Below are 20,776 nucleotides of genomic sequence, written 5' to 3' on the forward strand. Positions count from 1 at the left end.
CAGGACTGCTGTCCATGAACTCAATCTCATGAGAAAGTGGGTCATGCATTTCATTACAATCCAAACGAACATCACTTAATACATTGTTAACCCTGCAATACAAGACCTCACTAATGCTCTTGAGGCCAAATATACAGAAATCCCCACAGCCACATTCCAAAATATAGCTTAAAGCCTTCAAAGAAGAGTTCATTTTTTTTTTGTTTTGTTTTCTTTTGTTTAGCAGCAAGAGTTATCCATACTTTTACTCTTGTTATTTGCAGTCTTGCCATTTTATCAGTGGTATCTCAGTATCTTTTAGTTCGCATTGGCTAGTCGAAGATGCTAGTAACCATGGGATGCCACGTGGGTCGGCTATGCGATGACAAAAACTACAATTCCCAGGAAGCCCTTGCACATCGTGAACTCTACTAGCACTGGCTGTCGGGTGTTGTGTGTGCAGAGCGCCTGGGAGCTTCGAGCTTTTACGCCACGTTATCATCATGTGGACACAGCCACTGAGATGTTTAGTCCGGGTGAGTATAAAAACATGGGTTTTATTATTAATTACACGCTGTTAATAAGACATTCTGACGGTTATGGATTAAAGCGTGTTGATGTATTAATCTGCTGTAGTAGCTTCACGGTGTGTGTTTTAGCCAGCTGGCCTAACGGTAGGATTTTATCAGCAGTATGAGTGGAGTTTTGTTCTCTTCAGATAACAGTGTGCAAGTGTAGCAGGTTCAAAACGCAGTAATGACAAACTCTCGTCCATTACTGCTCCAGGTTTAGCGTGCTAGCTTTACTGTGTAGCTGTTTGCTAACTCGGTTACGTATAATAACAGTCACATGCTTATAAAGCAAGCCAGTGAAACATTTAGCTGGGCTTTTCTGCAACCCGAATACGGGTGGTTGTTGTTGTTGTTGTTGTTGTTTGCTGGGGAAAATATTTTCGTCGTCACGTGTCGTGTAGCGTTTCTTCTTGGCGTCGCTAGCTAAGCAGAAGTTCCACAAACTGCAAGTCTCGCTTTAACGACACTGCGATAACGGAGTCGTCTCTGAAACGTGTTTTACTTATCAGGTCTGTGCTACTACTTTTATCTCCGCCTGTCAGACTGCTAATGCTGCACTGTGGAGGTTTTTCTGGGGGTGTAGCTGTGTTTCAGTGCTGCAGGGAAAACTTCCAGAGAAGTGAAGTGATGATGCAACTCTTACATCAGAACTTCTCCAGTTTGGGAATGTCACAGCGGTGCTGTAGTGATGTGTCGGTTCATGAACGAATCGTTCATTTTGAACGAATCATTTAATATGACCCGAGAACAGCGAGTTGTCCCAGATTCGTTCCTTGTGTCGAACGTGCACGCGCTGTAACATCCCCATAGGTTCTGTACGGAAACAGAAATGATTAGTTCACCTCTCGAGTCTTTGGGTACGAGTTGTTCATTCTTCCGGTGACCGCCACATATGCAATGCACCATGCGGTACCAGAACCAATGAACCAATTACTAGAGAGGTGAACTAATAATTTCTGTTTCCGGGGAAAAGACGTGAGATGACAAAATTAAGTAGGACTCGGATCAGGAGGTGAGGTGAACTAACAGACTGTATGGCCTGAAGACCTAATCATTTCTGTTTCTCATAATTCGGCCCTGGTTGCATTAGCCTATAGTTTATTTTATAGTCTATTAATTTTAGCGTCTCCTACTTGGTTTTACACATTTGCAGCTGTCGTGTATCTTTGTGAAACTCACTATTTTGAGTTAAATTGTATTTTTGCGTGGAAGGTTCGGGACGTAGGCATAAAATGCAGTCTGTGGTCCTGAACCAGTGGTCGACTTGTACACGATGAATTACACAGTTCAGAGCTTAATTCACAAATACCTTTGAATAGAGATGCACAGATGTATCAAAAACATCAGATGATCAGGGACGATTATATCCTGTCAATCAATCAGGGCAGGAAAACATCGCATTCGTGCTGTGTGTAACGATGATGACTCTTGTGTGGAATGATGACAAAACTGTAGTTTGTAATCTCTGTACTGCTTACACCGGCAGTGGGAAGCACTGAAGCGGGAGTTTCGTCGTTGAGGCAAAATTATTAACACCCCCCCCCCCCCCCCCCCCGCGCTGCCCGCTTGCGTTGAATTAAAGCACCAGTACACTGTTAAAGATTTAAATGAACATGAGTTGACAAAAAAGTGTGTTTGATATATATGTGTGTGTGTGTGTGTGTGTGTGTGTGTGTGTGTAGGGGCGGGATTATTGATTCAGTGGATAACAAGGTGGACTTTCCTTCATTTTGTGTTAATTTCTGTGAGCACAATATCCTGAAGGGACTGACATAGTCATGTAAAAAAAGAAGTACAACTTATGGCCTCACATTATCTTCAAGCGCTCTTTGATATGATGCAGAATTCATGGTTGATTCAAAGAATGCAAGCTGTCCAGTCCCTGAGGCAGTGAAGCAACCCCAAACCATAACATTTCCACCACCATGCTTCACAGTTGGTATGCTTCTCCTTTAGTCGGTGGCATAAGTTTGCTGTTATTGTGGCCAAACATCTCTATCTTTGATTCGTCTGTCCAGAGCACATTATTCCAAAAGGCCTGGTCTTTGCCTATATGCTCATTGGCATTTATAGATTATTTTCTTTATTATGGAATGATGTATTTCACATAATTTGGAGATCTTTTTTAAATCCCATGCCAGACTCATGGGTATCCACAACCTGTTTTCTGATGGCCTTATAGAACTCTTTAGATCTTGGCATGATGACACCAGACACCTCAATAACAAAGGGAACACCAGACACTATACAGTAATTGTAGGTTCACCAGTGATTGCTGTTCATGAAATTGAATGAGAGGACTTCCTACCGGTCAGTAACTATTGGAAGCATTACGATTGAGAAACATAGAATGGATATAAAAAGTCTACACACCCCACACTTTGATTTCCTTAACACAGGATCGGTTTGATAAATGATTCAGTTTAATGGGGGGAAACATAATTGGTGTAGAATTTAGTTTGATGTCACTGTAAACATCACATGTATCATCACATGTATGCTGCTTAGAATTTCAGCACTCCAACTGGGGGTGGGGAAAATAATCGTTTAATAAGTATGTGTATTACAGTGCTTTCTTGGAAGATTCTGTATGTATGTGAGAAACTTAAGAATTGATTATTAAAAGCACACCAACAAACTTTATTTGTTTATTTATTTATTTATTAAATATATATAACTTTTTGCCCCCACCATCGGTAGCTTCCTGATGTTGTGTTTCTATTCAAAATGTGAGGAAGTCTCCATCGCATAAGGCAAAAGCTGGCACTTGGGAACACTTTGAGTTTCATGAGGCCGAGGGTAATATAAAAAAACACACAAAAAAACAGCCATTAAATGCTTTGGTAACAGCCAATATGAGAAACCCCATGAGGCGGTCAAAGCTAGCGCTAGTAGGAAAGCCCTTACGGTTAATCAGAGAACCTTTAAACAGACACGTATCAAAATCGGCACCCAATGCTGATACGGCAAACATAGATAACCAAATCTATTCTAACATTTATTGCTAAGAGTCTGTGCCCTTAGTCAGTCACATACACGGCCGTACCATACTCTACAGCGTCACGCGTGAGAAATATGGGTCGAGAGTCAGTAGTGTGAGATTTGTGGACCACTTGTTGAGGAAAAGAATCCTCGTGTAGAAAATTGTAATCGAGGTGCATTTGAGAATCGTTTTATAATCTAATTTTAACCTGCTGAACTGTAATCGAATCAAATTGCACGTCAAGCAAAGCTTCCCGTTCGTATTTCCAACTTCTTTATCTCGTGACCTTGCTTGGTGTGTCATGAACTTTATACAGCTGTGACGAGTTGTTGAGGATCAGTATTAATGGCTCCTTGTCCTCGTGCCCCTTTGTTTTGTTTTTTTGTATGTGCTTTTTCTGTCTCAGGAATGTCCTAGTTCAGTTTTGTGTTGGAAAAATGGCTTTGAGTCCCAAAATTCCTTCCATCCATCCCTTTTCCATGCCGCTTATGCTACACGGGGTCATGGGGGAGCCTGGAGCCTATCCCAGGGAACTGGGGGCACATGGCAGTGGACGGAGTGCCAACCCATCGCGAGGTAGAATCACACATTCACACACTACCGACAGTTTGGAAATGCCAATCAGCCCACAGCGCATGTCTTTGGACTGGAGGAGGAATCCGGAGAATCCAGTGGCATGTTCTCCCCGAAGCACGGGGAGAACATGCAAACTCCACGCACACAGGTCAGGGTGGACGTGGGATTTGAATCATCAACCCTGGAGGTGTGAGGCAAACATGCTAACCACTAAGTCCCACCCCAGTCCCAAAATTGAACCCTTGAATAATTTTTTAGATTCTTCGAACAAGAAATTTCCCATGGCAGGAAAACGCACACCGAAACAGATAACTCTTAGATCAGCAAGCTTCTGTTTGTTTCCCCTCATATCCATGACTGGATAAAGGTTTTTGAAAACGAGGTCGGACGACTTGCCGCGATATGGCTGTAGCTTTTCTAAGCACTTGGTCAGTTTGCCAAGTTAAAGCTTTGTTCTTCAGCCAGACTCAACTAGATGCATCTTGATCTGAAAGACAGAGAACACCAAGACCCTTATGATCCCAATTTGATTCATTTATCTCCGGTTGCATTGTTTCTTTCTCCAGTCCAGCTGAGAACTCATGGTCTCCATTTAATCATGTGACTTAATAATTAACTTCTGCTTGTGCAATATGGGTTTCAGAAGAGCCAAAGCTCAGCTCTGTCGGCTGCCAATGAAATTGATGCGTCGGTCGCACACCCTCCGCTGGGCTCAGAAGAGACGGACCTGAACATCCTGACACGCAGGAAGTATTCATAATTAACTTGGCTTCGGTTCTTGGCTAAGGTTTCTGTACGAACTTGGAGACGTGGTGTTTGCGTGAACTGTTGTTGTGATCTAAATAAAATAAAAGAGCTAGTACTTTTGAAAGAACAGAACCAGATTCTGTAATCTTATGCCGTGTTTAAAATATGTTTATTTAATCTTAATCCTTTAGATGTCTTTCAGTTTCTGCAGAACTGTTTGTTGTGGATAAAGTGAGATAAATTTGGATCAGTCTGAAGGTCACTTAATAATTGATTAGATTATATATTCGAACGGTTTCATGTTTATTTTTAGCCGTGCTCTGCCGAAGTCCCAGATTTGCAGAAGTGTACGGTTGGGCGGGGAGCGCTCCAGCTGCCCGTGTTCGCGATGGCACGACGCCGCTGTCAAATCTAGAACTGATTGAGTGCGCACTCAGAAATGCAGAGTTACTCTAGATGCATATTAAAAAGATTTCTTCAGCACCCTTCACATTCCTCTGCTCCGAAACCACCGATGAGAAGCAGGTGAGCCGTTTCAGTGCCACTGAGCTCCATCTTCATCTCAGCGACACCAGATGCACCCCATCATGCACTGGTGAACGTGGGCTGACGGAGACTGACGCGTTCCAGGATCGCCACTCGTATTCGAGTCCATCTCTAGGATTATGGCGATAATGTTCCCCGGTCTCGGCAGGAAATTGGCTTTCCACCCTCTTGATTGTTCTGTGTCACACGGAGAGAGCCGAGGGCTAGAGGAGCAGAGCTCGCTTCCACCTTTCCATCTCTCTCTCTCGCTCTCTCTCTCTCTCTATCTCTCTCTGCCCCTGGCCCGTGTCATCCTCAGCCAAATCGCCGGGTAATTTGTAACGGCTGCTCTCCTATTAGTCCCTGACAGGGAAAGAAAAGAGCACGTGTCACTCTGACTGATTCTCCGTTTGCTGACACTTTTCAGCTTGCTCTGTCCCTCGTTCCACGCTCTTCCTCCGTCACCCCGCGTTACAAAGCTGATTGTCGTCCAGCGAGACCTTGATGGACAGCAGTCATCTGGAAAATTGACTCCTGCCCTTGAAAACAAGAAATAGAAACAAAAAATAATAAGTCAAATGAAATGACTTTTTTTTTTTTTTTTTTTTTTTCTTCTTCTTCTTCATCTTCTTTTGGGTCACTTTCTTACGTGACTGAGGAAGAACAGATGTGAAATGGCAAAATGACAAGTGTGTGTAGACCGTGCATCATTCCTTCCAGATGAGAGGTGTGTGTGTGTGTGTGTGTGTGTGTGTTGCTGTGTGTATTTGAACTCCTCTGATGTTTTGGTACAAAGTTCTCACTTCAAAATTCACCTTCAGAGAGAGAGATTCTCAGTCTCTCTCTCTCTCAAAATAGTTCCATGACAGCTCCATTCCTTAGCTCTTATCAGCTGTAATTTTTTGTCCCCCATTTCTAGAATATTTAAATCCGAGCTGCGAGTGGTGATCATGCCCCAGAGAGGTGCGTGCGTGTGCATTAGAGTCATATCTGACTTCTCTGATGATCTGCAACTTTGCATGTGAGTGACTCGAGCTGATGGACAGACAGTTCGGAAGCATCTGTGGGACACCACTGTGCTTACAGCTGGTCTTAACTCACAGGTTGTCTGTGCGTATATACACACACGCGCACACACACACTTCAACATTACTCCAGTTCCCCCTGTATCACAATGGCTCTGTGTCCCTAGTGGAAACGAAGACAGCAAAGGACAAGTCCTGTCAGAGAGTAATGACCTGTACAGTGTGTGTGTGTGTGTGTGTGTTTGCACGAACATGAGGTAGCTCATGAGAGAAAGGCGGACACACTCGGTGGTTGTGCTGGCACGGGGCGCTGGTGCTGACAGAAAGCCGGAGAAGCTGTGCCACTCTTCTCCGTGTTACTGTGCCAGTGCAGCTCTCACGGGCAGGTTGTAAGGGTTTTGCTCTTTGCTCAGCTGTAGAACATCTGCAAGTCTGACAGCTGTTCAAGCGACAGTGTGTTTTCCACATGCAGTTTTTTGTGAAATTTACAACAATGAGGCATAGGATTACCCTTGTTACCATGTCATGGTATCATGAAAAATGTACGAACTGATACTTCGTTCCACATCTCTGTGGTTGAACTTTGAACTAGAACGGGGTCTTCGGCGTTTCCAAAAGTCTTCTTCCGGTAAAGAGCTCCATTCATCGTTCCTTCAATTATATGAAGTCTGCCAGTACCATGTGATGAAAAACAGCCCCACACCATGATTCCACCTCCAAACTTCACTGTTGGTATAGTGTTCTTAGAGTGATGTGCAGTGCCTTTTCTTCTCCAAACATGGTGTGTAGTATGACAGCCAAAAAGTAAAATTTCGCTCTAATCTGGCCAGACTACACTCTCCCAGTATTTCATAAGCTTGTCCAAATGAGTTGTAGCAAACTTTAAACGAGCTTCAACATGGCTTTTCTTTTAGTAATGGCGTCTTGCGGGTTGAGCATGCATAGAGGTAGTGGAGTGCATTTCCTGTTGTTTTCTCTGTGACGATGGTACCTGCTGCCTCCGAGTGTTTCTGGAGCTCTTTCCGAGTGGTCCTTGGCTCTTGGGCTACTCTTCTGATTATTCTTCTGACTCCCTGGTCAGGAATCTTGCGAGGAGCTCCTGTGCGTGGCCGGTTGATGACGGAGTGATGTTGCTTCCACGTGTGGATAATGGCCCCAACAGTGCTTACTGGAGGATTCAGAAGTTTTGAAATACGCCTGTATCTGATTCCATCAATATGTTTCGCAACAATAAGGTTGCGAAGGTCTTGGGAGAGCTCGTGGCTTTTATCCATCATGAGATGTTTCTTATGTGACACCTTGGTAACGAAAAGCCTTCTTATAGACCATCAATTTACTAACCCTGCTGATATTAATTTGCACAGATAGGGGGTATAACTACTTACGGATTTCAGCTGGTTCCCTTCCTTACCTTGCCTTGGAGAACTGCTTTTTCTTACCATATTCAATATTTTTTTCCTGTGTTATTCCACTTTATTACACACAACTTTATTTATGGACTTTAATGTTGTGAATTCTTTATATTTCCAGGTTTCTTGAGTTAATACTGACGTCTGGTGAAAATTTCATGTGAATAACCTCATTGGAAATTTATTTACTGAAAAAAATGTTGATGCGTTCAATACTCATTTCCCCCACTGTATTTGGTGTGAAACATTTTGACATTCTTGCCATTGGTCCCAGACACAACATTCTCTAGAACAACAACAAATGTGAACATATCTGTATTATATAAGCCAATGGTCACCAGTCCTCTTCCTTGAGATCTACCTTCCTGCAGGTTTCATCTCCAACCAAAATCTAACATTACATTTACAGAGGAAGGGGACTTCCTTTGACATAGTTTGAAGACTGGCAGTGACTCGGCTTTTCGGACATCTAGAAAGAGTTCATTCCACTACCTAGGTGCCAAAACAGAGAAGAGTCTTGATGCACGCCTTCCTTGTACCCTGTGCTAGAGGATCGATATTTTTCCAATGTTCAGCTGTCCAGTCTGGGTGAGCCTGTGCACACGGTCATCTCAGACTCCTGTTCTTGGCTCACAGGAGTGGAACCCGATGTAGTCTCTGGCTGTTGTTGCTCATCCGCCTTAGGGTTTGGCGTGTCGTGCGTTTTGAGATGCTTTTCTGCTCACCATGGTTGCATAGAGTGCTTATTTGAGTTACTGTAGCCCTCCTATCAGCTCGAACCTGTCTGGCCATTCTCCTCTGACATTCTCTCATCAACAGCATGTTTTCTCCCAGAGAACTGCTGCTCACTGGATGGATTTTGTTTTTGTGCACCATTCTGTGCAAAGTCTAAAGACTGCTGTACTTGAAAGCGAGCAATTACTGAAATATTCAAAGCAACCCGTCTGAAATATTCAAAGCAACCCATCAAGTCACAGAGATCACCCCCCCCGCCCCCATATTTGATGTGAACATTAACTGAAGCTCTTGACCTGTATCTGCATAAGTTTATGCACACTGCTGCTGCCACATGATTGGCTGACGGGATAATTTCATGAATGAGAGGGTACGGGTCAAGAGCTTCCTATTAAAGTGGCCAGTGGGTTTTTTTGGGGGGGGGTTTAACAGTAAATTACAGATTTTATTGTGTAATTTTTTTTTGTTAGACATTTGTTATTCTCATCATAGACCTTTTTAAGTTTACAGGCAATAATTTTTATCTCAGCCTATAATAATGTTCATGGTTAACATTTGGCATGTTGTAGTCTACTCCAGTCACATTGCTGTAATTGCTATATCCTGTGATATTGCCCTTCTGCTTGTGCCGCAGTAATAAACACTTTATTCATGGTGTCCAGCTCCGTAAGGACTATTATGATGCTCATTAGTGTTATTTATTTACTCACAAGATTTATCCATTTATAGTATTTACCCATTATCTCCCTGAGGCGCCCTAGGTGCCTGCTTTACCCTGTAAGTTGGCTCCTGATGAAGTGACCAGGAGTTGTCCACCGGTTAAGCGAAGCCAGTCTCATACATCGTCTCCTAATGCTCCCACATCATTGAGCTAATTGTTTTTTAATAACATTTTTTAAATGAAGCAGTTCATCACGCTCCTGGCCTCCCGTGCAGTGCGGCGCATTGGTGAATTGGGAAAGGGATGGGTAGGAGGTCCGTTGTCTTTATTACCGTTAGTTATGATGATCTTGTCGGTGTGTTTATTATGCGCTAGGATTGCCTAGGAACTTTTCACCAGGAAGGACATGATTCCAAAGAACGGTATTAGTGAAATTGTTGGTGAACTATTTTTGTTAAGTCAAGCACACACAGGTCTAAAGATATCCGAAGAATGCAAATCTCGACGTCGACGTAGTGATGAGCGAGAAAAACTGGGGGTGGAAAGGGGATAGTACTGAGAGGGTGATTTAAACTCCATTCGGGCTGGCTGTACATTGGGATGTGGGGTAATATAATTGCTAGAGTTTCTCTGAGATTTCAGCCCTTTCCAAATTCATCATTTCATTAATTTTTACAGACTGCACATTCCCACATCTGGCAAGATTACTTTGTGTTTTCTTACGGAACAAGATTTACGGATATCCACCATGTCTGTTAAGTTGCCAAACGACACGTATTATCAATTCTGATCAATTCGCTTAGTGGTCTCTGTATACATCACAGAGATGGGATTGTCTTCATGATGGTTGTCGCACTAAAATTGTGTGTGTGCAATAGTCAGCCACAGGACTGACATGTTTGTAGGCCATATCTGTGCTAAGAACTCAATAGCTTGCTTAAAACCCCCAGGAAGGCCACTTCTCTGACAATTCCTTTTAAATGTCCACTGTATTGTATATCCTTATTTTATCTGACAAAAAAGAAAATTGTTGTGTTGGGTTGTTTTATTTATTTATTTATTTATTTATTTATTTATTCATTTATTTATTTATTTATTTATTTATTTAAGGGCTGTGGTTTATTTATTTAAGGTGTCACATCGCACGCCACGTCAATGTTTCTGCTTGAGTGGGCACTATGACAAGTACAAAGTACAACGTTTTGTATACAAGTGTAATCATAATAAGAATAAGAACAGTTGCTATATTAATTTGTATTTATAGCCTACCATATAGCGGAGGATTTTATATAAATACACAAATTACGTGATCATAATCAAACCTTATATGGTGGTGTCTGTTAGTTCAGCGCGGGGTTTGTTTGAGCGGGACGAAATCCAGTCAGGCAAATTCTGCAATTTCACTTCGGGTCCTGCCGCGCGATGGATCTTGTTGGGGAAACCAGATCTTACGTCAGCGATCTGGGAACGTTTTGGATTCGTGCATAACGAACGAGCTGAAATAATAAATTTGGATGAATCCTTATGTCGGCTCTGTGGGGGGGGCAAATAAGTGTTAGACGGGCAAAATACTAGCCTAGAAATGTTAGGATCCGTGTCCAGGCATGTCACCCGACCACGTTTTTTATTTTATTTAATATTTAGCTTTTTTTTACATATTATTTAGGTTTCCGTCGTACTGGTATATCTTTAGGTAAAATTAGTCCTTAATTTCCATGATGAGGTCTCTAATGGTTACATGGGTCTGACATTTTAAAGATTATGATTATTAATATTTTATTTATTTATTTTTCTCCCCTTCAAAAATCATTTATTTATTTATTTATTTATTTATTTATTTATTTTTGCTCCTTGAGCCCACTCCATCATTCCTGCCCATGTTCATGAAGCTCGACCCTCAGAATCTACGGTGGCCTGTAAAGACTTTGGCCTCATTCACACCTGGCATTAAATTGAGTCCTGGGTATTCGGATCTTAAGTGGTTAGCACTAAGCGCAGGTGTGAACGGAGGTGGTCCGGGTCGCGTATCCCCACGTCACATTTGTAGCATGAACTCGAACAATTCTTGATGCGTGCCGAACAACAACGAAGGACTGTACGATCAGCCACGTCTTTGCCCTAGCCATATAATATGTAATCATTGCGGGAAGGTTTGGAAATTGCGCTGAACGGTAGAGCTCTCTTCTCCTTGGCCATATTTATATAGACGACGCTATAACAGCAGAGACTAAAGCAGCTGCTTTTAATAGCTTTATTTGTTGTCTCATCTCATTCATTTATAAGCATTGTTAGCAGACCTCATCATTAAAACGTTTGAAACAGTCTGTGTAGATACGTGAGAGATGATTTGTCGGACGTTTTTATGCCTGAAAATAAATGCAGCGGAAGACTGATCTAATAAATGCGTGATAGCCTTCCTCTAGTGGAAATGATGTATGAAATCCGATCACAAGCGGTTGCTGGAGACGCACTCCTTACGCCAGGTGTGAATAGGGCCTGTCAATCGATTGACAGGAGCCTCATCCAAACACAGACAAGCATCCCGGACCAGAAGTCTTTCAAACAACTTTTCTCAGCAACTTAATACACATTTGCTAAGGCCACACCTTAATCCATTGTTTTTCTGTTTATCATCTTCTACATGTCTTCCAGGTTATTTGTACAAGAAAGGAATAAAAACTAGAGATGCACCGAAACATTTGTCAGCCGATACCGATCACCGATCATTCAGAGTGATATCCGATACTGATACCGATACCGATAGTTCTGCCTTCTTTTAAATGAATAGTAATTAATTCCACAATTCTGAAGGAAATGCGAATAAAAACTTTATTCTCTCCATTTCAGCAAGTTGTTTCACAGTAACTGGTCTCATAAACACAAAACACATGACTCTAATTAACATGAACACATGAACTCAATTCTGAAGATTAAAGTAAGATTATTAACTTATTGAATGTTATTAATTCATATTAACACCGACTGAATTCTAAAAAACCTCCTGTTAGTCTCACATTCACTCTCCACAAACAAAAACATTTCTACATCAAACTGGTCATATATAATATCAACTTTTTTATATCTTAACATTAACTCTATATGAAATGTACTACTCTACAGGTATATTTTTCTGTGCCATATAGTTACTTTTTTGTCAACTCATCTTCATTTAAATCTTTCAACAGTGTACTGGCACCGAAACTCCGGCTTCACTTCCGCTCACTTCCGGTGTATAATGTTCGCATTACAGAGATCACAAACTGCAGTTTTGTCATCATTCCACACAAGAGACCTCATCGTTACACACAGCACGAGTTCGATGTGTTTTCCCGCCCTCTTTTGATTGACAGGATATAATCGGCCCTGGTCATCTGATGTTTTTAAACTATCGGCCGATACATTGGTGCATCTCTTATAAAAGCTATTGCACTTTTATGAGATTAAAATGTTTTGATATTTTCTTATTTATTTGGTGTAAGTTATGTCAGTGCTACCAACAGCTCTGTAAGCTAAACAGACTTCTATCTGCTTATTTTGCTTCTTTACGTCAGCGCATGAGCAAGACTGCATCCGTTTAGAATTTTTTCCCCCCTCTTATATACACTACTTTAGCGTAGTAGTTACTATGGGTCGACCGTTCGTGATTTTACCGATCTCTAATTCGGGCAGTACCTGCCGCTAACCGGTTAATCGACTGATTTAAAATTGGTACTGAATGAGAACATAACCCTTATTACAAAAAATAAACAGCACTGATTGTACCATGAAAATGTGCTGTATCTAAAAGGAATAAAAACAACACTTCAAATAACATCAAACTGATCAGGGATGGTTTTTACTTCGCCTCTAGAGGCTGCTCTCGTACTGTATAATGACAGCGGGCTCTTCTCAGCCGATCCCACAACTGACGCATCTGGGGAAAACTTATCGGTGTGGATTTTTGCCGATAACTGAAAGTTCCCGCGGTTTGTTATCGGTGCTGATTAATCAACAAAACCGCCCAATTAGTCAACCTCTAGTAGTTACCATGTGTGGTAATCTGTATACCATGTCGATATTTCTGTAAAGCTGCTTTGAGACAATGTCTATTGTAAAAAGCGCTATACAAATAAAATTGAATTGAGTTGAATTGGTAATGGTCAGTCTCGTTTACCTCACTTAAAAAAATAAATAAAAATCTTTATCTACACCTAGTACTGTAAAAACATTATCAGCCAAATTACTTTTCATATAATTACCACATTTGTTATCAGGCATATTGCTTATCAATTGACTTAAAATTGGAACATTTGAAAAACCAATACAATGTTCTTGAAAAAAAATACCAGGTTTAATCTGATCTTGCTGAGCTTCATCTGCAAAACTCATGACTCTAAATGGTTAATAAGCTCCTCGCTAGTACGTGGTAGCAGGCAGTTAAATGAGAGGGCAGTAAAGCTCGTTTTAATCTGTTTTATTAAACCGGACACACTGTGAGTGCTGCTTTTGCACATGGCACTGCCATGTTCTGTTGATCAGTGTAGCTTTGTAAAGACCGAAGTAGCAGTGGAGTTCATGCAAACTGCAGTCTTAGCTGAAAAGTGTTGTGCAAGCGTTGCGCTATCATTCCTACACACATTTCTAGCATTAGGACTGTGATGAGTTGTTTACTTTGCTGGAAAGACAACCCTATCCATCAATATGTGATCTGACCCTCCCAAACCTGAAATATGACTACTTTCTTTTTATTATTATTTTTTTGTTTATTATTATATATTTAATTTTTTTTTGCAGATTTTTTTGTTAAAATTCAGTTGTAGCTTGATATATATTTCTTGACTCTACCTTTTGGTAAATGCTTGTTTTAAAAAAAAAATACTTCTAATCATGTTTCCAGGGACTTTAATATTCTCATCAGTATTGCTGACTACAGCATAATGAACCCACACATGATTGTTTTCCTTCTTATGCTTTTATTTATTTGAATAGTCTTGGCGGGGTGGGGGGAATGGTGTGTGTGTATAACAATTGAGCAGTTTCTGAGAAGGTTTGATAATCGGTGGGATATACTAATGCATTTAGTCCGTGCTCCTTTATGTAATTTCTCTTGCTGTGTCTATATTGACATTTATTGCATTTCTGCAACCCTGGGTTAGCGTTCAAACACCAAATCACTGCAAATAAAGAGCATATCACTGTAGGCTGGTGTTTGAGAAAGCAATTAAAATGGTTCGGAAGCATCACATGCCTCTTCTCATTCCTGATTATGTTAGCAACCACTTACACAAAGAAGTGCCACTACAGTGATGCAGGCTATTTCTGTTCAGACGGGTCAGTCAGCTGTGATATTACTGATGCAGAACGAATTCTTAATTTACGTTATTCTGCCCCGATCTTAAAGCCTGCGTTCTGTTTATTATAAAGCTCTCGGCTCGACGACGCTCAGCTATGATCTCTTCCACACTCTTGGGTACGAGCCGTGCTGCTAAAGTGGGATGGCCCACAGTTGGCTGGGAGATGAAAGTGATTAGTGAAGACCCTGCAGTTAGTCCACATTTATCCGAGATACCCAGCGCTCAGAAGATTTGACTCATTTTAACATTTTGTTTTTTCGTAATATTAATATTCTTTTTGTAATATCTGTACTATTCTCTCGGTCTCAGAACTGTTTGATATACACTGATCAGCTGCTCGATCGGATTGAGAGCTGTAGAAATTCGGAGGTCAACACGTTGAACTCTGTGTCGTTTTCTTCAAACTGTGTCAGGGTGCATTATCCTGCTGAAAGATTAGGGAAAAGCATTGCCATGAAGGGGCATACTTGGTCTGCAACAGTGTTTAGGTAGGTACGTATCAAAGTAACATCCACATGAATGCCAGGATTCAAGGTTTCCCAACAGAACATTGCCCAGAGCATCACACTGCCAGCATTAGTATAATTGTTTATAGCAATTTGTGCTACAGTAGCTGTTCTGTGGGATCGGACCAGACGAGCTAGCCTTCGCACCCCATGCACAGCAGTGAATCAGGGCGTCCATGACCCTGTCGCCGGTTCACCGGTTGTCCTTCCTTGGACCACTTTTGGTAGGTACTAACCACTGCATACCGGGAACACCCCACAAGACCTGCCGTTTTGGAGACGCTCTGACCCAGTCGTCTAGACATCACAATTTGGCTCTTGTCAAAGTCACTCAGATTCTTACACTTGCCCGTTTTCCCTGCTTCCAACATGTCAACTTTGAGAACTGACTGTTCATTTGCTGCCCAATATATCCCACAGTGTAAATTTGCTGTCCCCTCAAAATAACTCAACACACAGCCTAATGTCTAAACCGCTGGCAACAAAAGTGAGTACACCCCTAAGTGAAAATGTCCAAATTGGGCCCAATTAGCAGTTTTCCCTCCCCGGTGTCATGTGACTTGTTAGTGTTACAAGGTTTCAGGTGTGAAAGGAGAGCAGGTGTGTTAAATTTGGTGTCATCGCTCTCACACTCCCTCATACTGGTCACTGGAAGTTCAACATGGCACCTCATGGCAAAGTACTCTCTGAGGATCTGAAAAAAAAGAATTGTTGAGTGCGTTTGTGTGTGTGTATGTGTTATATATGTATGTGTGTGTATGTGTGTGTGTATATATATATATATATATATATATATATATATATATATATATATATATAAATATATAAATATATAAATATATAAATAAATAAATATATATATATATATATATATATATATATATATATATATATAAATATAAATATAAATAAAATTCTAGAAATGTTTCATATAATATTCATTAGCTGTTTGAACAGTCCCTGCGATCCCATTGTGGATTTTTAAAATCTTAATTTTCTTTGTTTATCCCCAGCCCCTGTGCCAACGTGTGAGCGTGACTCTGAGAGGGCAACACTCTGCTGCAGCGCGGTCGCCTGATCATGATCGGCCCTGGACCGGGCAGGACAGCCTGGCACAGGATGATCCCGAGATGTGGGACCTCCTGCGGAAAGAGAAGGACCGACAGTGTCGTGGGCTGGAGCTCATTGCTTCGGAGGTAAAGAAAAACCAAATACAAGCTCACTAATCGTTATTGGATGCTTCTATCCTTGTTGAAGTCCTGTGTGTTTGAACTGTTTTAATGGTAATTTGAATTATTCTTTATTCAGCCTAAATGAAATATTTCACAAGTTCGACCAAAAGCAAAAGTCCTTAATTGTGTGATTTGTACGGTATCATATAATTGATGATGAGACATGCTTTTATGGATCACATTCACACCCAGTGTATTTGGCTGTAAAGTCACAGCAGTGATCCCAAAGAGCAAACTGTTTCCCCTGCTTATTCTGATACTAAAGCTTGGGACATTTTACCCAACCACAGATGACTGCAATGAAAAGAAATGTGTGATTGTTTCGGATATATTCATTAGTTACTGTCAGACTGAGAAGTGGTCCAAGGTCATTTCCTTGGTGCTGGGAACCCAAAAACATCTTGAGAAATGTTGAGACAGTAATTCGTCTTCACAGGAGTGGGCATTAGGCCAGCGTCTCTCCAGCAGCAGCAGCAGCAGCTAAGGTCATTGTATAAAAGTGGCACAGTAGCATGATGGAAACCACTGTTTGATGAAGGATAACGTCACCGTTGTCTCGTTCTCTCCCGAAAAGCAACTAAATGGTACTTGAACAACTCCAGTGAAAATGAAACAAAAATATGACATTAAAGCTGTATTATATAAAGAATAGCACATGAGCGACCATGTGATTATGCAAAAAATAATGCATGCTGTGGGGTGTGTAAAGTGCATTACTTTCATAAACTGCACGGTCTGTAATGTGTTTTATTCAGTTGATACCCCAGTGATTTGCCAGCCATTACAATGTTTAGTTTATCAATGAACATGTCACACATTTCAAAGGGTTATAGTCGTAAAAACGGTCCATTTAACGCCCCAATGGCCGTCAACGGGAGTGTTCACACCCAGGCGTAAAACGCATGGCGTCAAATGTCAAAGCGTCAAATGTTTTTAACGTCGTGGGGGTAGTTTTTTTTTTTTTGGCCGGCCAATGAGATTCGCGCTTTCGTTCACGCGCCCGGAGCCACTGAAGTTACATAAAAGTACGACTTGATGGCGCTCAAGTACAAAACTGTCTTACTGATGAAAAAGACGACTAAGAAGAAGCCAGCATTCACCGTTTTAGTGAGAGTGCATAAGTGACACACCGAAATATAATGCTCACTGCTAATAAATCATTCTGCCTACACACATAAACAAGATGTCCTTTGAAGGCACCAGATTCAAAATTACACACTAAATACATCAATGTGCAGGAACATTAACATTTTTGAGCACAACAATAGTTGCCTTATCCCCCCCCAGAAAAAATAATAAAATAAATAAAAATTCGCAAAAAGTGTGTGAACGGCTCTTAAAGACTTAAACACTGGCTCTCTTCTTCTTCTCAGTGATGAGCGGGTGTCAGAAATGGAAAGTTGTGCAGCGCCACCTTGCTTCTTACTTTCTTACTGCTAAAATGTCACATTCTGAAGGGAGAGCAATCTTGTATAAATTCACCTGTGTGTGTGTGTGTGTGTGTGTATGCATCATATCCTACTGGATGAAGGAGAAGCAGTGTGTGCTCGGCTATCTATCTGCGGCAAAAGCACAAGCGCCAATTAGCTTAGCTTATGGCCTTAGCGCTTTTAAAGCAAAATAATAATGAAGCACACTCACTGTTTGTTACGATTGAGCAAAATCCCGGTGTAGCTCCTATCTCAGCATCACCACCAGGGTGTCATTCGCTATATGTTCGATGGTGACCGGGAGCTGGACTTCCTGGGTGATGGGCGCTACACTGAGATTTTGCTCGATTGCAACAAAAAGTGAGTGTTTCTTTATTATTTATTTATTGATTTATTTTTTGTTTTATACTTGCCAAGATACTAAACTAAGCTAAGCCAATTGGTTACTGCCACAATGGCGCTGCTTCTGCTTGAGAGCACGGGTGGCCAGGGATGACGTGCGCTCTACTGTCTTCACTCCCATTAGTAGTCGCTGCACCAAGTCGCTCCAGATTTGCATAAAGTTAAACTTTTCTCAACTTTCCAAGTCACTGGATACACCCACATCCGGTCACCAATGGTCGCTGTCACTCATGTCGCCTGAAGTCGCCAGCTCTCCGGTCGCATTGTCGCTGCGAGTCGCTCTGTGTGAACGTACCTGGGGTGTGAACACACAACAGCGTGTCGAAAAAACGTCCCGGTGTGAATCGAGGACTGTGACATTGGTTCATCCAGGGAAGGGATTATTGATTTCCATTTGTGGTGGTCTGTCAGAGATGAACATGCTGATGTATTTAACGCTTGTTTCTCACAATCAGGCTTCACAAGTGTATAGTTTAGAGGTCAGGTGGGGGTCGGAGGTTTCCTTCCAACTCATTCAGGCTGTTTTTGTTTTGCTTAAAGTGGTAACATGCTAAAAAGTGTTTGTTTTTTTTACTTTATGTACTTGGCTCATTTTCTCTAGTAAACATGAAAAACCCCACAAATATACTTCTTGGTGCATCTGCTATGTTTACATATATCTGCTCATATTTATATTATACATAGTTTATGATCAGGTCATTTTGACCTTGGAATTAAATGAACTTCAAAGAGTGGTGAATATCAACTGAAACCAGCTGCATTTTTTTTCTCTCTTTTTAAAACAAAAATAGCTGCGTTCACTCTGATACATCACCACCGCGTATTATTTGCACTCATACCACCTGATTACACACACCTGCTGGCAGGAGTATCCACAGCCATGAGAAGTGGATTTGTGTGTCTTTACTGTTTCCCAAAAACACAGATGCTTTCAAGGTTGGTCATTTCAAATAATATCATCTGCCTCCGCTCCCCAAAGTCAGTATGACCTGTGAAGAGTCCTTTTGTTGCTGAATAGCAAAGACAACACAAGGAGTACATCAAGCACAGTTCAGTTCAGCCCCAAACAACATAACATTTCTAGACTTGTAATGTCATCTCTAATTACTGTGGGGGTCAAGGTGTTTTTTTTATTTATTTATTTTTTTATTTTATTTTTTTTAAAGTTTCTTTTTTCTTCTTTCTCCAAGTGCCTATTACACATGACTTATTCATTCATTCATTGCAAAAGCTTCACTTGGCTACTTTCTCAGTACGGATAAGTAAATACCGTCCACTCTGACAGTATTGGTATGGCAAGGCCACACACTGATGACATTACGGTTTGAGATCAAAAAATGAATGAGATGATGGATCAGAATTTAATTTCTACTGTATGACGTGTTAAACAACTTGGAACATGGCACCTAATTTTTAGGTGAGCAGAAGTATTGAAACAGATAATTATTTACTTTGCACATCCCTTGCTTGCAATAACTGCATCCAGCCTGTGATCCACTGACATCACCAAACTGTTGCATATTTCTTTTGTGTCGCTTTTCCAGGTTTGTACCGCAGCTTCTTTCAGTTGTTGTTTGTTTTGGGGGATTTCTCCCTTCAGTTTCCTCTTCAGGAGCTGAAATGCTGCTCAACTGGGTTAAAGTCTGCTGATTGACTTGGCCGGTCTAAAACCTTCCACTTATTTACCCCTGATAAAGTCCTTTTGTTGAGTGTGTATTGGATCGTTGTCTTGCTGCATGATGAAGTTCCGTCCAATTACATTGGATGCATTTCTCTGTAAATTGACAGACAGAATGTTTCTGTTGACTTCTGAATTTATTCTGCTCCTACCGTCATGAGGTACATCTTTCAATAAAGATTAGTGAACCTGTTCCAGAAGCATCCATGTACGCTCAAGCCATGACACTACCAGCACCGTGCTTGACTGATGAGCTCGTATGTTTTGGATCATGAGCAGATCATTACTTTCTCCACACTTTCAACTGCTAACTTCTTTTCAGCACTCCACCACCTCTCGTTTGAACACATGCCTAGCGAATACGGATGAGAGAGAGGCAGCTTGTGTTATAGAGCATACAAGCATCCATTAACTTTTGTCGGGGAGAGGAACACGGTATATATAGCTTCTGCCGGCAGTAAATAACGTGATCCTCCCTCGCCAGTGATGATGCCAAGGTTCCCAGTGGCCTTTAACGCAGATGCTTTATGAAAAGTTGCTGGAGTGGGTTTTGAAGCTTGTCAGGATTTTATTCACATCTCTGAGGAGGTGAATTAAAAAGTGGAACATTTTGAACACTTTTAGTTCCCTTTGTACATGCGGATAAAGCAAAGAGTTACGTTTGTGAAGTACGGCAATCGTCAGATGAACACTGCCATAAATCTGTTCTAGAGTAGTTTAGGACATTCAGCATGATGATGGCGATCTTTTTGCTTTCACCTGTAGCTGTAACAGCCGTAGGCTTTCACCTCTGCTACAGTTAATGTAACAAATACCTGCATCTGTTCTCCGATGATACGGACGCACTCGGTTGATTTTACTTTTAATCAAACAAGTATCGTTATAAGACTTTAACAAGTAGAGTCGACAGTTCTGAAACTTTTTTTTTTTTTTTTTTTTTAATATTACAACATGCTGTTTTTATTTATTAAAAAAAAAAAATT

General features: G+C 41.2%; 1 protein-coding gene across 1 annotated transcript in view; it reads left to right on the forward strand.

Annotated features, from left to right (window-relative positions):
- Nucleotides 1-379: 379 nt before the first annotated feature.
- Nucleotides 380-20,776, forward strand: part of shmt2 (serine hydroxymethyltransferase 2 (mitochondrial)) — a 39,466-nt gene continuing 19,069 nt past the window's right edge. The window contains exons 1-2 of the mRNA XM_017480142.3: nucleotides 380-515; nucleotides 16,065-16,247. Coding sequence (XP_017335631.1) covers nucleotides 483-515; nucleotides 16,065-16,247 — 216 coding nt within the window. The 5' untranslated portion in view covers nucleotides 380-482. The remainder of the gene's footprint in view (nucleotides 516-16,064; nucleotides 16,248-20,776) is intronic.

Source organism: Ictalurus punctatus, chromosome 11, assembly GCF_001660625.3.
Source record: "Ictalurus punctatus breed USDA103 chromosome 11, Coco_2.0, whole genome shotgun sequence".
Taxonomy (NCBI): domain Eukaryota; kingdom Metazoa; phylum Chordata; class Actinopteri; order Siluriformes; family Ictaluridae; genus Ictalurus; species Ictalurus punctatus.